At 34.9% G+C, this 15,568-nt stretch overlaps 1 protein-coding gene across 5 annotated transcripts in view; it reads left to right on the top strand.

Annotated features, from left to right (window-relative positions):
- Nucleotides 1-15,568, top strand: part of UNC13B (unc-13 homolog B) — a 289,854-nt gene that overhangs the window by 92,322 nt on the left and 181,964 nt on the right. For all 5 annotated transcript variants that reach the window (XM_077147811.1, XM_077147810.1, XM_077147808.1 and 2 more), the window contains exons 6-7: nt 4,658-4,731; nt 11,101-11,158. In XM_077147811.1, the coding sequence (XP_077003926.1) occupies nt 4,658-4,731; nt 11,101-11,158 (132 nt within the window). The remainder of the gene's footprint in view (nt 1-4,657; nt 4,732-11,100; nt 11,159-15,568) is intronic.

The raw sequence follows: 15,568 nt of genomic DNA, 5'->3' as shown, positions 1-15,568 counted from the left end.
AGCTTTATCTGGACCTTTAACTTAAGTTTTGTTTAACAGAGGAGAATTTTTCAGTTCTTGTTTTCTTGTTTCTTGCCCTGCTTGTGTGGTGCCTTCCCCCCACACACACACTTAGGAGGGTCTACTTAGATATTATAGACCCCAGCCAGATTTTCTGAGACCAAACTGGCCTCCTATCAGGAGGAAAGAGTCACCTGCGTCGGTTTTCCCTGAGGGTGAGACCCAGCAGGTTGAAAGAGTTTCCTGTGAAGTCTCTGGACTCTGTTTTTCTTATCCTGCCCAGTATGTGGCGCTTGTCTGACTGCAGGTCCCACCAGCATAAAATGATGTGGTACCTTTAACTTTGGCAGACTCTCCCTGTTGGGGGCATGGTGCAGACAGAGGAGAGGTTGTAGGCTGGTTTTAATGGCTTCAAATTACCAAGCCCTGGTGTCTGAATTCCTTGATGGAGGGATTCCACCTGGGTGGGGCTTCCCCCTCCGCTGGGGAAGGCACAGGCTCCAGATAAGCCCCCAAAAGAGCACACTTCTGCCTGTGCCCGGGGCAGTTGCAGCCTGAAAAGTCCTGCCGCTGTATCCAGAGGCAGTCAAGAGTTTGTAGATACACAGCCACAAAAACCTCTCTTTCCTTCTTTTTTTTTCTTCCCCTTTTTCTGTCAGTCCTGCCCCCTTGGCGCCGGGGCAAAAATGAGCAACCTCCCCTTTGATGAGGTTCACCTAAGCTGGGGGCCTATTTTTAGTAGTTAGCATTTGTTAATTAGTTCCACAATTGGCGTTTGATTGTGCCCAGTCCCTGCTGCTGGTTAAGTCCTTTCCTTTCCCCTCTAGGAAGCGGCCTGTGGGGGAGGGGCTCCTTTGATTTTGTTGTCCTCACTGCTTGTGAGAATATCATTCCTTCTCCAAGTGGGAAAGTTGAATTTTCCCTCTTCCTCACCATTCTCCCAAGGGGACTTTGCAAATACTTTTTTATTCACTCTTCAGATCACTCTGGGATTTATTGGGGTATCACAGTGGACACACCTACAAAATCTCATGCCCAGCTCAAGGTTCCTTGTACTTATGATGTTCAGTTATATTAGGAGATGCACTAGTCAAAATATAAATTTTGTACCAAATAAACATTTTTTGCTGTAATTTCACACATAAAGTTTTAAAATATGATTACCATCTATTTTCAACACCCTGCGATATTGACATTCCTTTGTTCTTCCTCATGCAAAAGTGTTTTTTAATTTGTACATTTAGTCACTATCATTGTACACTCTAGGCATTCCTAGATTTTACTATCTCAATCTTTATCATCTCTCTTTCCCTCTGATTTCATTTGTGCCCCCAGCCCTCCTCCATCATTTTCATGTTCAGTTTCATTCAGTGTACTAACATTATTGTATTACATTTAGGTAGTATTGTGCTATCCATTTCTGAATTTTTGCAATCAGTCCTTGTTCTAGTTTGCTAGCTGCCAGAATGCAATATGCCAGAAATGGAATGGCTTTTAAAAAGGGGAATTTAACAGTTCCAAGGCCACGAAAATGTCTCAATTAAAACAAGTCTATAGAAATGTCCAATCTAAGGCATCCAGGGAAAAATACCTTGGTTCGAGAAGGCCGATGAAGTTCAGGGTTTCTCGCTCAAGTGAGAAGGCACATGATGAACACAGTCAGGGTTCCTCTCTCATCTGGAGGGGCACATGGCGAACATGGCATCATCTGCTAGCTTTCTTTCCTGGCTTCCTGTTTCATGAAGCTCCCCAGGAGGCATTTTCCTTCTTCATCTCCAAAGGTTGCTGGCTGATGGACACTGCTTCTTGTAGCTATGCTGTTCTACTCTGCTCTCTCTGAATCTCCTTCACTCTCCAAAATGTTTCCTCTTTTATAGGACTCCAGAAACTCATCAAGACTACCCAAATGGGTGGAGATCACCTAATCCACCTTAACGACCACTCTTGATTAAATCACATCTCCAGGGAGACGATCCAACTATAGCTTCAAACTGTATTGAATAGGGATTATTCTGCCTTTATGAAATGGGATTTTGGTTAAAATATGGCTTTTCTAGGGGACATACATCCCTTCAAACCAGTATAGTCCTGTTGCACAGTCTGTATCCCTTCAGCTCAAATAGGGTGGCCCAATATCTACCCTATTTCTATCTCCTGATGGTCTCTGTTCTTAACTGAAATTCTCCAAGTTCATTCATTAATTTTAGTTCATATCAGTGAGACCATACAGTATTTGTCCTTTTGTTTCTGGCTAATCTCGCTCAGTGTAATGTCCTCAAGGTCCTGACACCATTTCTTAAAGAAACCATTCTTTTCCCCCTGAATATACCTAGCACCCTTGTCAAAAATAAATTGGCAATACATGTTTGGGTCTATTTCTGGACTTTCAGTTCTCTTCTGCTGATCTATTTGTCTATCTCTGTGTCAGTATCACACTTCGCTTTGTAATAACAATTTGAAGTAAAAAAGTGTGAGTCCTCCAGCCTTGTTCTTTTTCAAGATTGTTTTGACTATTCTGGGCTTCTTCCAATTCCATATAAATTTGAGGATCACTTTTTCCTTTTCTGCAAGAAAGGCTCCTGGAATTTTCATAGGGTTTGTGTTGAAATAATATATTGCTTTGCTATGTTATGTGTGCTATATATGTTAACATGTAAACAATGTTAACTGTTCCAATTCATTAACATGGGATGTCTTGCTGTTTGTCTAAGCCTTTAATTACTTTCTGCAATGTTTTGTAGTTTTCAGTATACAAGTCTTTTGTATTCTTAGTTAAATTTATTCCTAGATATTTTATTCTTTTAGATGGTATTGTAAATGGAATTATTTTCGTAATTTCCTCTTTGGATTGTTCATTACTAATGTATAGGAATATAATTGATTGTTTTGCATTGATCTCATATCCTGCTACTTTGCTGAATTTATTTTTTAGCTGTAATAGTTTTCTTCTAGATTCATTTTAATTTTCTTAATGTGAGATCATGTTGTCTGCAAATATAGTTTTACATCTTCCTTTTCAATTTAGAATATTTCTTTTTCTTACCTAATTGCTTTGACAAGAACTTCTAGTACAGTACTGATTAGTGTCGGTGAAAGTAGACATCTTATCTCATTCCTAATTTTAGGAGGAAAGCTTTAAGTCTTTCACCACTGAGTATGATGTTATCTGTGGGTTTTTCACTAATGTCCTTTATCATGTTGAGAAAATTCCCTTCTATTCCTCCTTTTCTGAGTGTTTTTTATAAAGAAAGGGTGCTGGATTTTGTTATATGTCTTTTCTGTGTCCATTGAGATAATCGTGTCTTTTTTTTCATACAGTCTACTTATGAGGTGTGTTACATTGACTAATTTTCATATATTGAACTACCCTTGCATTCCTGGGATGAATCCCATTTAATTATGGTATATAATCTTTTAAATGTACCATTATTTGGTTTGTTAGTACTTTGTTAAAGATTTTTGCATCTATATTATAAGGGAAATTGGTCTTTATTTTTCTTTTCTTGTGATTTCCTTACCAGGCTTTGATATCAGAATTAATGCCAACCTTATAGAATGGATTAAGAAGTGTTCCCTCCTCTTAAATTCATTGGAAGAATTTGAGAAGGATTAATATTGATTTTTCTTTAAATGTTTGGTAAAATTTCACCAGAGAAGCCATCTTGTCCTGGACTTTTCTTTGGTGGAAGGTTTTGATTATTGATTCAGTCTCTGTGCTTGTTTAGATTTGTTGCAGTTTTCTATTTTTTTTTTTTTTTTATCAATCTGATCCCTCACTTATTTTTAACAGGTATTTAGTATGCCATTTTATGAATATACCATATGAATGAGGAAGTGCTATACAAATGAAGTACTAGGCTATTTAAAGGTTTTTCTGTTAGACTTTGAAGTATTGCTACCAAGTGCTGAAGAGTGTTTTGAGAGTTAGCAGTTGATGTTTTGGTCAGCTAGGACAAAGGTAAAGAGGCTGCATTTGTTTCCTTTATGTGTACTGCTAGACAGTGGATCTGTTTAAATTTCTCGCAAGTTGATATGATCCATTTATTGAGTCAGCATTTCTCTTTTTTGCTGGATATATTGGGTTTATTTGATTTTTTTTTAGAAGATGCATTTTTTTGGTAGTTGCAGTCAATCTAAAGATATAAAAATGAGGATAAATCGTTATTTTTTAAAAGTCTAATTTATTCATTTGTTGGCTCATTCTTAAAATATTTGAACATTTGATGTTTTCTGGCATAAAAGCTATGCGTTTTGAGTGTTGCAGTATTCTATGTTCTAACTTTTCTTCTCATCTAATCCTTTGAGCTGTTTTAGTCTTGCTGAGAGGAAAGTAGCATAATTACTTGGAAATACACAGTTTTTGGAATCACACTGACCATGATTTGAATTCTGGCTCCTCCATTTATGAGCTGAATAACAGTGGCTGATTATTTAAATTCTCTTAGCTCCATTTTCCTCATGTGCAAAAAAGAAAATGGGAAAAATAGTACATTATTTATTTATTGCTGAAGGTTTGTGATGATGTATATAGCAAGAATGAAGCCACCAGTAAAGTTAGTCTATCACTAGTACCCTCCTAACTTTGATCATTTGACTGAATAAAGTTCTTTTTGCTGATTATTTAACTATTATCTGCTGATGTGTTTTTTTGTGGTAGATATCCCAGAGGAAGAAGCCCGATATTGGACCTACAAATTGGAGCAAATCAGTGCTTTGGGGACTGACAATGAGGTAGGAACTGCCTTCTTTACAGTTTAGAGAGATGGAGAAAATCTTTATAGCTTGTTCAGGGAGGGATAAGAGGTCCAAGAGCATATTGGCCTGAGCAATGAAAAAATTAAAGTAGTAGGCTTTAATTAAGTAAGCTTTCCATTAAGCTGCATAACTCTTCTCATGCCCAAGCCAACACCCCAGCTTTTCTTCTTTGTTGAAAGTTCCAGTCTTTCTTCTTCTCTTGGTAGCTGCCAGCACCCACTCTATCCTGCATCCACATTACCCTGTGTGTTTATACTTTCCCCAAGTCTGGCTGTGGTGTGGTATATGGTCTTCCAAACTTCTTTGTTTTTCTAGAAAAGAAGCATATGGTACTTTTGATTTTACCAGCTTTAACTGTGTTTCTATGCAGAATTGGAAAAAAGGATTAAGACAATAAAAATCTAAATATGATAATGTGGCATTATGTTTGACCCATGGCATAAGTTCAATAAATATTTGTTGATTTAAATTGTGAGAGAGTGAATCCTTATCAGAAGCTGTTTACATGAGAAATAATCTGATATACTAGAAATTACTGGATTAGAAATTTAAAAGTCCTAAATTTGGTTTTGGGCATTGTACAAGTTAGTCACTTAACCTCCATAAGCCTTAATGCTTTCCTCTGAAAACAAGGAAAATTAGACCTGTTGCATTTATCTCAGAGAGGTTGCTTGAACATTATGTGGCAAATTATAAGAAAGGTCTTTCTAAACTATAAAACACTTACTATAAATTGTTTTGTATTATGAGGTTGCAGTTTGAGGACTCTCAGGAAATGGAGAACAAAATCCAGGTGCAATAGCAAGGATAGTGGGGAGGGGGATGCATGGATAGATATTAGATTTGTTTCTCCTACTTGGCAAATGGGCAGCAAAACGAATAGATCATTTTTAGGGATATTTTATCCAGATCATTCAGAGGTATGTTGAAATATCTTTTCTTCTGAAACTCTCTCTGACTTTCCAGTAACTATATTTCTTCCCCTGCGACTGAATTTTTCCCAAATGAACAGTGTTAGAGTGGAATTGCTGAGGTTTTATTTTTCTGACTACTATTTTTATGTCTCATTTTATCATCCTTCTTTGCTTTTCTTTACTTTTTTAAAATAAGGAACAGAGATTTAAACAATAACCACCATGTGTCCATCAACCAGATTTAAAATGTCAACATTTTGCTCTATATACCTTAAATTTTAAAGCAGTAAATAAATCTCTCATGATATGAGTGAAGGTTTTTTGGTGCTCCTTCCTTGTCTCTTTCTTCTCCTTCTTGCCAGGAAACTACTCTCCTGAACCATAAGTTGTCAGTTTATTTTGTCAGCAGTACTGAATTTAAGCAAAGTGGCTTGTACTGAGCAGGAGCAGATGCAGGATATCTTCACTTAGCTTTTTGCTGGCCCTTGGTTTCCTAATAATATGTACAGCTTCTGGTGCCACCATTGAGAAAAAAGCCTAATTCCTACTTGTATGTTGTGCCCTTTCATGCTAAGGGCTTGCATCATATCCTTGAAGAATTTAGACCAGAGGACTGTACAATTTTTCTGTAAAGGGCCAGATAGCAAATCTTTCAGACTTTGTAGACCATATAGTCTCTGTTGGCAATGACTCAACTGCAAAAGCAACCATAGACAGTATGAAAATTAGTGGGCTTGTTATTTAGGTGGTAGGCTGAATTTGGTCCAAGGGTCAAGGTTCGCTTAACCCTGAGTTAAACTAAAAATCCACGTGGTTCTGTTTAGGGAATATTTACAAATACAAGATTATCCTGTTCATTAAATCAAACAGCATTAGCAAGGACACATTTTTATTTAGGAGAGGGCGACAAAGTTGGTTGCATGTGCCATAATTGCATCTTGCTTCAGCTTTTCAGGGCATTTTACCCCCTGACCTTTTTTTTTCAGAGCTGCTGTGATATTGTGTTTAGTCCAAGAACTTCATTCCAAATCCATTTCCCCTTAGTATGCCCATCCGTGTTTGTTTACCTTTATTATTATATATGAATCCATTAATTAATTATATATATAGTTATTTTATGTGTTTTTAAGCTTTACACAAAATAGTCTTATTGTTTCTTTTTTCATTCAGCATTGCATGTTTTTCAAATGTGATTTTATTGAGATATATTCATGTACCATACAATCCATCCAAAGTATACAATTAGTGGTTCACAGTATCATCACATGGTTGTGCATTCATCACCATGGTCAACCTTAGAAAATTTTCAGCATTACGTTTTGAGATTTATCTGTGTTGGTAATGTGTCTCTCATTTATTTATTTTTTAATTGCTGTTTTCATTTTATTAACATATCAAAGGCAGCCATTTGCTTTAAATGAATTTGTATCTTTAATGTCATACTTTTATGAATGTTCATATTGATGAACATAAATTGGTATCTTCCCCCATGCATCATTTTGCCACTTGCCTTTTTTTTTTTTTTACTCAATTTTGTTTTTAATATGTGTCTTTGTTTCATTCATTTTAATTGGTGCATAGTATTCTACCACAGTTTATAATTTTTCTGCTCATGGATAATTTGGTTTTTACTATTACAAGTGCCTTCTGTAGTGAACGTCCCTGAGCATGTTTCTATGATTTTATATGAGATTCTCTGAATGATATTTACCTGGAAGGAGAATTGCTGGGTTGTAGGATATGCCAACTTCAATTATTATATGTTGCTAAATTGCTCCCCAAGGGAATTGTACCATTTTTTATTTTCATGTTTCTGCTTTTCTATATCCTCACTGATCCTTCATATTATTAGGTTTAGATTTTTTGCTAATCTAATGGGTATAGAACGTTATTATTTTAATTTGCATTTTCCTGGTTACTAGTGAGATTCATTCATTCAGTCATTTTTTTCACCAAATAACTTTGAGTACTTTTTGTGTGCCAGGCACTGTTCTAAGTGCTTGGTGGACATCAGACGTTAAACAGTCAAAGATCCCTGTCCTTGTGGATCAAATAGGAGAAGAAAGACAATAAATAGGAAACATAATAAACATATCATGTGTTAAGAAATTGAGAAGGGCTATAGGGGGAAAACCTATTTTCTCCATACAGGTTTTATGCTTCCTCTGTTAAATTTATTCCTAATCATTCTGAAATGATATATTTAAGAAATTACATTTTGTAATTGGTCATTGCTATTATTATAAAATGCTCTGGTACAAATTTATTAGAATTGATCTTATTCAGCAACATTATTAGTTTTTTTTTTAATTTTTTGATCTTTTTTAAAATACCAAAAACACCAAACGAATGCAAACATTCGTAACTTTTTATCCTTCTGTTTTACATATATAATCGGTAATTCACAATATCATCACATAGTTGCATATTCATCATCATGATCATTTCTTGGAACATTTGCATCTATTCAGAAAAAGAAATAAAAAGAAAACAGAAAAAATTTATACATACCATACCTCCCACCCCTCCGCCTCACCGATCACCAGCATTTCAATCTAAATTTATTTTAACATTTGTTCCCCCTATTATTCATCTTTATTCCATATGTTTTACTCATCTGTTTGTAAGGTAGATAAAAGGAGCATCAGGCACAAGGTTTTCACAGTCACACAGTCACATTGTGAAAGCTATATCATTATACAATCATCTTCAAGAAACATGGCTACTGGAACACAGCTCCACATTTTCAGGCAGTTCTCTCCAGCCTCTCCACTACATCTTGACTAAAAAGGTGATATCTACTTAATGTGTAGGAATAACCTCCAGGATAACCTCCCGACTCTGTTTGGAATCTCTCAGCCATTGTTTTATTAGTTTTAATAATTCTTTGATTCTCTTAGATTTTTATGTGGTTTTTGCATCTTTAAATAATGACAATTTTATCTTTTCTAGTCCTTATGTCTTATTTTTTAGTGTTTGAATATATATTTTTGTTAATAGACTTTATCTTTTAGAACAGTTGTAGATTTACAGAAAAGTTGAGCAAATAGTATGGAGAGTTCCTATAAAACCCTCTCTCTGCACAAGTTTCCCTATAATTCACATCTAACATTTGTAACATTATTATTAAAGTCCATATTTATTGAGATTTCCTCAATTTTTTTATCTTATGTCCCTTTTCTGTTTTAGGATCCCAGCTAGGATACCACATTACGTTTAGTTGTCTGTCATGTCTCCTTAAGCTTCTCTTGGCTGTGACATTTTTTTCAGATTTTCTTTGTTTTTGATGACTATTTTATAACATTCATTGCTTCAGATATCCAGTATAATTTTTAATAGTTGAGATGATAACAGGGAGCCTTGTCTTTTTTCTGACTGTAAGACTTCTGAAATCTTACAAATATGACATTTGCTGTGGATTTTGGTATATCACCTATAGCAGATTAAGGAAATTCTATTCTTTCTAATATGTAAAATTTTTATCATGAAAAAGTATGGAATTTTATCAATGCTTTTTCTTTCTTATTTTATTACGTGTTTTTTTCTCCTTTAATTTATTTAATGTGGTGAATTACATGAATAGATGTTCAGATTTTGAACTACCTTTGCATTTAAAGTCCACCTGGTCATGCTGTTTTTACATGTGTATACAAACATGCACAGACTTAAATTCGTGCTCACATGTATATATTACACACATATATAATATGGTGAATTTGGCTTGGTAATATATTATTTAGGATTTTTGCATTTATATTCATAAATAAGATTGACCTGTAATTTTCTTTTCTTGTGCTTTGTTCTTTCATATAGATTTCATAGATTTTTTCCTTAGCTCTGTACATATTATTAATTAAGCTCTAGTTAGACTATGACTTTCTACTTTGGGCCTGGAAAAGATTCATTAAATATTACTTCTGAAAAATATCTAATCTTACTAATTCTGAACCCTTCTAATTTAATACTTAAAGTTTTTGTATTTCCTCATTGTTAATGTCTATATACTGCCTGCAAAAATCATCATTATTTATAATTAACATTTATAACCAAGTTCCTTTCTTACTTTAGAGTACATACTTTCAAGAAGTTTTGAACATTTTTGTGATGGGAAGCTTTTACTAATTCTATCATGTTGTTTAAATTGTGTTTGACTTCTAATCATTCCTTGTTGGAAGCAGTAATAGTACCTATCTCTGGTATTTGGACCATTGCTTTTTGCTTGTAAAATGCTTATTTGTATACAAAATGTGTTTTGTATTATTTGAAACTCAACCACTTGAAATACCTTTCATCATTAACACTCATATAAGCCACCATCAACCTTTGTCTGGATTACTGCAATAATGAGTCTACTTCCCTTTTTGTCCCTTACATTTCGTCTCATACATCAGCCAAAGTGATCTTTTTAAAAGTATAAATTAAGCCATACTAGCCTGCTTAAAACTCTAAATGGCTTCCCAACCCACTACAATAAAATCCAAACTCCTTACACGATTTATAAGTTCTATTCTCCCAGTGCCTGGCACATAGTAGGTACTCAGTCAATATTTGTTGAATGAGTGAACAAATAATTCATTGGCAGTTTTAGAGAAGCTCTGACTTACCTAGGATCTCACAGCCTAGCCTAATAAGTGGCATATCAAGATAGGAACTCCCAATCGGGTATTTGCAAATTCCTGGGCTGAATTCTGCCTTTCTAATTCTTCTTTAGTGGGCTCTGAACAGTTTATTCTCACTGTCTTTCAGACTCCATGTACCTCTGTTAATTTGCGTGTGCTTTCTCTTTTTGTTTTGTCTTTCCAATTCTTGTCCATTCCTCAAGACTTATTCTTAATTCTGTTTCCCTTTATATAACATTTTCTTATGGCCTCAGTACCCTGTGTTTGTTCTTTTGGTGATGGTGGTAGTGGTGAGTGGTATATAAATGGAAGGGGAGAAGAGAACTCGAGTAGATAACAGATATTCTATTACATGTTTAAATAAGTTATTTGATTTATTTCTCATGTGACCTTGTGAAGGAAGAAGCACTATTAACTTTTTTTGAAGATGAGAAACTGAGCTCCAGAAAGGCTTTTAGTTCCATCATCTGAATGAGGAAATCTACCTATTAGTCACAGGAAAACTCAGAAGATTCAGAATTCTAAGAATTCCAAGGCTTAGGCTTTTATAGCTGCCTGGAAGAGCTGGGAGAGTGCCCAGGTGCCCTTGGTCAGAACAACTTTTCTGCTCTCTTGTTTTATTCTGTCTCTATGGGCCAGTGCCATATCTGATCTCTGGGCTGTATGTCAGAATTGCACAGGGAAAATGTCTGTAGGATGTTCTGTTGTGTTCAGTCAAAAGCTTGACTCTAGTTAAACCTTTTTATGATTGGCTGTAACTTTTTCTTTACTTGGACCTCTTATAATGTATTTTTTCTCCTCTTTGCTTCTAGTATTATATTCAAGAAGAAAGCCAGAAGAAGCCATTACCCACTGCTGCTGCCCAGTGTTGTAAGTGAGAAGCTCGTCTCTCAACCTCTCTTCTTTATCACAGCTTTCTGTGTCGGTTCTCCAAACTTGGCTTATATAGGGTTGGAAAGGGTGAAAGTGAGGTTATGTGTAAGCAGAAGATATTACAGAAGCATAAATGTTCAGACGCATACCTCCAACTGGTTGTCTGCCTTCTCTGGTTGTGTGTGACTAATGCAGGGCAGAGGTGTTCATCTTTTTTCTCTGCTAGCTTTTGCTCCTGGGGAAATGATTTTACCCCCACCCTCCATGTTTATCTGTAACTGTTCTTGGAGAGGCAGTTTAAATGTTACTACCTCTGGAAAATCTTCCTGCCGTTTTCTCCTTCTCCCAAGTCTAGGTTAATTGTCTTTCCTCTGTGCTTGCACAGCGTCTTGTACATACACCCTCTATATGACTTAACATGTATTCATCTATGTGTATTTCTCTGACAAGAACATGAAGTTTTTAAAGGCAAAGACATTTTTCCATTTTTGTATTCTTAGCATCTGGCACAATACTTAATGTACAGTAAGCTTCATTTGATGAATGATTTACTGAATGAGAGAATTTGCCATTTCTCCTGAGATTAATTTGTCCAGATTGCACAAATCCCTTCTTATAACCAAGTATTATTGGTACAGTGTTATCTTTTCCTGTTTCTCTCAAAATAGCTTGAGAAAACTCCGAAAGACTGACTTAAAGCCTGTTTTATTTCAGTCTTTCGACATATGATGTGTGTGTGCGTATATGTAATGTACTTCTTTTGTGTTGCTCTGGTTTTTTTGAATCAGACATCTGACTGTGTCAGGTACAGGTTGAAGGTGGTGCTGATGGTGGTAGTAGTGTCATGATAATACTAGTAATAATAAAATCCATAGCAGCTAATATATATTGAGCTCTTATAGTATGTGAAATGTTGGTCTAAGGGTTGAAATGTATTAACGTATTTAATCTTCACAATAACCCTAAGAAGTGGGTTTTATTGTCTCCATTTATCAGATAAAGAAACTGAGGCATAAAGAGATTGAGTAATATGCCCCAAATCACATAGCTAGTAAATACCCAAAAGCATACAACCTGATTCCATAGCTTATGCCTTGACCATTATGTTATACCATTCAGCACATATTCTTTCATATTATTCTGAGAAGAAAAACCTCCATTTATGGTTTATTAATCCATTTGTTGCCTTCCATTCTGTGGTCCACTTTCCTGATAAGAGTAAGAACAATGACAGAGGACAGAGTTTTTCTTTATTTAAAGACAACTTGCTTTTTAAGAATGTAATTTATTCCTAATATTATTTTCAGTTTAGGAACCTGGAATTTATCAAACATTTAGGGCCATAAGATACCGGAATAATCTAAATTGAAAACCAGGTTGTGGATTACAGTCTATAAATCCTTTTCAAAACTCATTGTAAGTTGCTAACATTTCCATCTTTTAAACTTTTTCCCCTGGCTGCTAATGAGAAGTAAAATGGAATGAGTGAAATCTTTTTCCTCATTTCTTCCTGGCTCTATCTGACGAAATGCAGTTGAAGTGATTAAAGAATTTAATTCTCATACATTTTTCGTATGTTTACTTGCTCCTTTATTTTTCTGTGAATAGCCTCTGTGTTCTGTTTACTCCCTCGTGTATGTATTTTTTGAAAAACTTTAAACCTATAGAAAAGTTGAAAGAGGAGTACAATAAATACCCATTTACCCTGTACTAGACTCAACAATTAACACTTTGCTACATTGGCTCCCTTTCCCTTTCTCATTTCTCTCTCTCTCTGTCTCCATCTTTTTATACACATACACATAAGTACATATTTTCAGAACTGTTAAAAGTAAGCTGTAGACTTCATGATACATCAGAATGTATTTCCTAAGAATTAGGGCATTCTGTGTAACTAAAATACCATTGTCACAACCAAGAACTTTAATATTTATACAATGATATTATTTAATATACCATTCCGTATCAGAAATTTCCCAATTGTTCCCCAAATATTTTTTGTTTTGTTTTAATCAGGAACATTTTAATTAACTAGCATTAAATGCACTTTATATTGATAACTGCAATACTGACAACTGTGACATTATAAATATACTCTTCAAAAAAGGTTAGTGGTTTTCTTTTTCCTGGGAAACATGGAGACCTAACTGTGAGCATTAACATGGCCAGTCCAGGTTACAGTTTAGTTAACGCCAATGTCTAAATAGGTATTCACATTTCACGTCGACAGTAAGGTAGACTGTGAACTTTTTGTTTATCTCTGAATTTTAGCAAATATTTCATGAGATTATTTAAAGTCATGTTAATTTTATGAAGAACAAGCTCTATGTTGGCATTACCTTTTTTTTTTGTCTCAAGTGTACCTTGTTTAAGTATACAGTCAAATTTTCTTTTCTGATTCCAAGTAGACACGTATATCATTCCAATTATAATGTCTAGTGCATAGGGGAGAACATATAATGTCTAGAACATTAGTATGGGTTTCTGAGAAGCAGTTTGGGAATATATATACCAAGAACCTTTAAAATATTTGTAGCCTTTGTCTCAGTAATTGAATTTCTGGAATTTAATCCTAAATCGTCAGGAAGAAGACAATAATTTATGTATAAAGATGTCAATTACATAATTATTTAAATGGCAGAATTTGAAAATGACAATATTAAAACGATGGTAAGTGATGGTAGTCATGAGATTGAATATTATGTACTTATTAAAAATAATGCTTTGAAAATAATGAGGAAACTTCTCATGGAACTAAGTAAAAGGTAGAATATAAAATTAACATTCTGTTTATAAGTATATGTGTATATGCATGTGCATCTATACATATATAATTTAAGATGTAAATTCATGTATAAAATTATGGGAATAATTCCTGGGAAAAACAACAAAATAAAAACCAAATTTGTCTCTGGGAGGAGAGATTATGATTTTTCTTTTTCCCCTTTTACATTTCTTCTACTTGAAAAGTATTTAACAATGTACTACTTCTAGTAGTTAAAAGTAATTACTATTATTAAGAGGAGTAAAGCATCAGTGGAGTTCTTGTACTTGACCTGGGTTCGCTACTATCTCTCTGCATGATTTTAGCAAAGTCTCCCTGTTAATTTTGGTTTTTTTTTGATGTGTAATATGAGAGAATTGGCATAGATGATGTCTAGGACTCTTCTAGCTGTAATATCATATGATCCTATGACTTCCTCCATATGGAAGGCCATCCCCCACTCCCTGTGCTAGGATCATTGCTCTGCGGTCACTTGTAAGATGTCTTCAGAGTATTTGCAGAAATCACTGGACTGCTGCTCTAAAAAACCCTTGTATTTAGCCCTTTGACCTGAAGGTTTCTTTAACCCCAAATATTAGGAAATACTCTTACAGAGGATGGAGGTCCTTTAAAATATTGGGGTGGACTATATGCTTCTTCCCAGTGTTTTCTTTAGTGTCAAGCTTTTCTGATGGTTAATTAATCATGCAGTAATAATATTCTGTATTTGCTTTTGTTGTAGAATGTTGTAGTCTCCTTTGGTAACTGTGATATAGTTGGAAGTGTAATTATTATGAAATATCCAGGTCTAACTATGCTTTTTTCCTGATAATATTTATTACCAATTTAAGCAGGTAGTCTGTCTTGTGTCCATTAGGTCAGGGAAAGATATGAAAGGTAGAGAGCAGAAAATAAGGTTTTTTTTTTTCTTTTTTTTGCAAAAGCTTTGGACTTTAGGCCAATATACAAAATGTTTTGGACAACTATTATGAGAAGGGGCAGCGCTTCACTTATTTCCCCTATTACTGTTTAAGAAAAGCTTCTCTTAACCAGAGGGAAAGGAAAAAATGGCAGAGAAAATGAGGAGGGAAAGAAAGATAGTGACAAGAGTAGGCATGTTGGGAGCTTCTGTCTACTTTCTGGGTTAGAGAATTGGTGAAGCAGCAGGACCTCAAAGAGGGACTGGCTGGTGTGTCTAGTTGAGATTCCCAGCACTGAGATTTACTGTTCTGCAAATGCATTTTCAACTCAGTTACATTATTTAGAGCGTTTTCCAATACTGGTTTGTGTGTCTCGAGTTAAAGATGAGATCTCAGAGAATTCTTTCATTTTTCTATAAAAGATTTTGCACTTGTGTGTTAGTTTTTTTAGTATCAGTGTTAAGTTCTTAGATGGAGAGCCAATAGTGCATAGTGGTTAGGAGCATAGGCTTTGTAACGAGACAGACCTGGTTTCAAATCCCCATCACCCCTTATTAGCCATGTAAATCTTGAGCAAGATACATAATTTTTTTAAGTCTTGTTTTCTCTATTTGTAAAATGGGGACGCGGGTTTTTTTGAGGACAATTTGATATAAAGCCAATAAAATACTTGGAAAATCATAAGCAATAAATAAATCACCATTATCATTATCACCACAACAT

Source organism: Tamandua tetradactyla, chromosome 2, assembly GCF_023851605.1.
Source record: "Tamandua tetradactyla isolate mTamTet1 chromosome 2, mTamTet1.pri, whole genome shotgun sequence".
NCBI classification, from domain to species: domain Eukaryota; kingdom Metazoa; phylum Chordata; class Mammalia; order Pilosa; family Myrmecophagidae; genus Tamandua; species Tamandua tetradactyla.
Note: the sequence above shows the minus strand (reverse complement) of the source record. Positions and strands in the feature narration are given on the sequence as shown.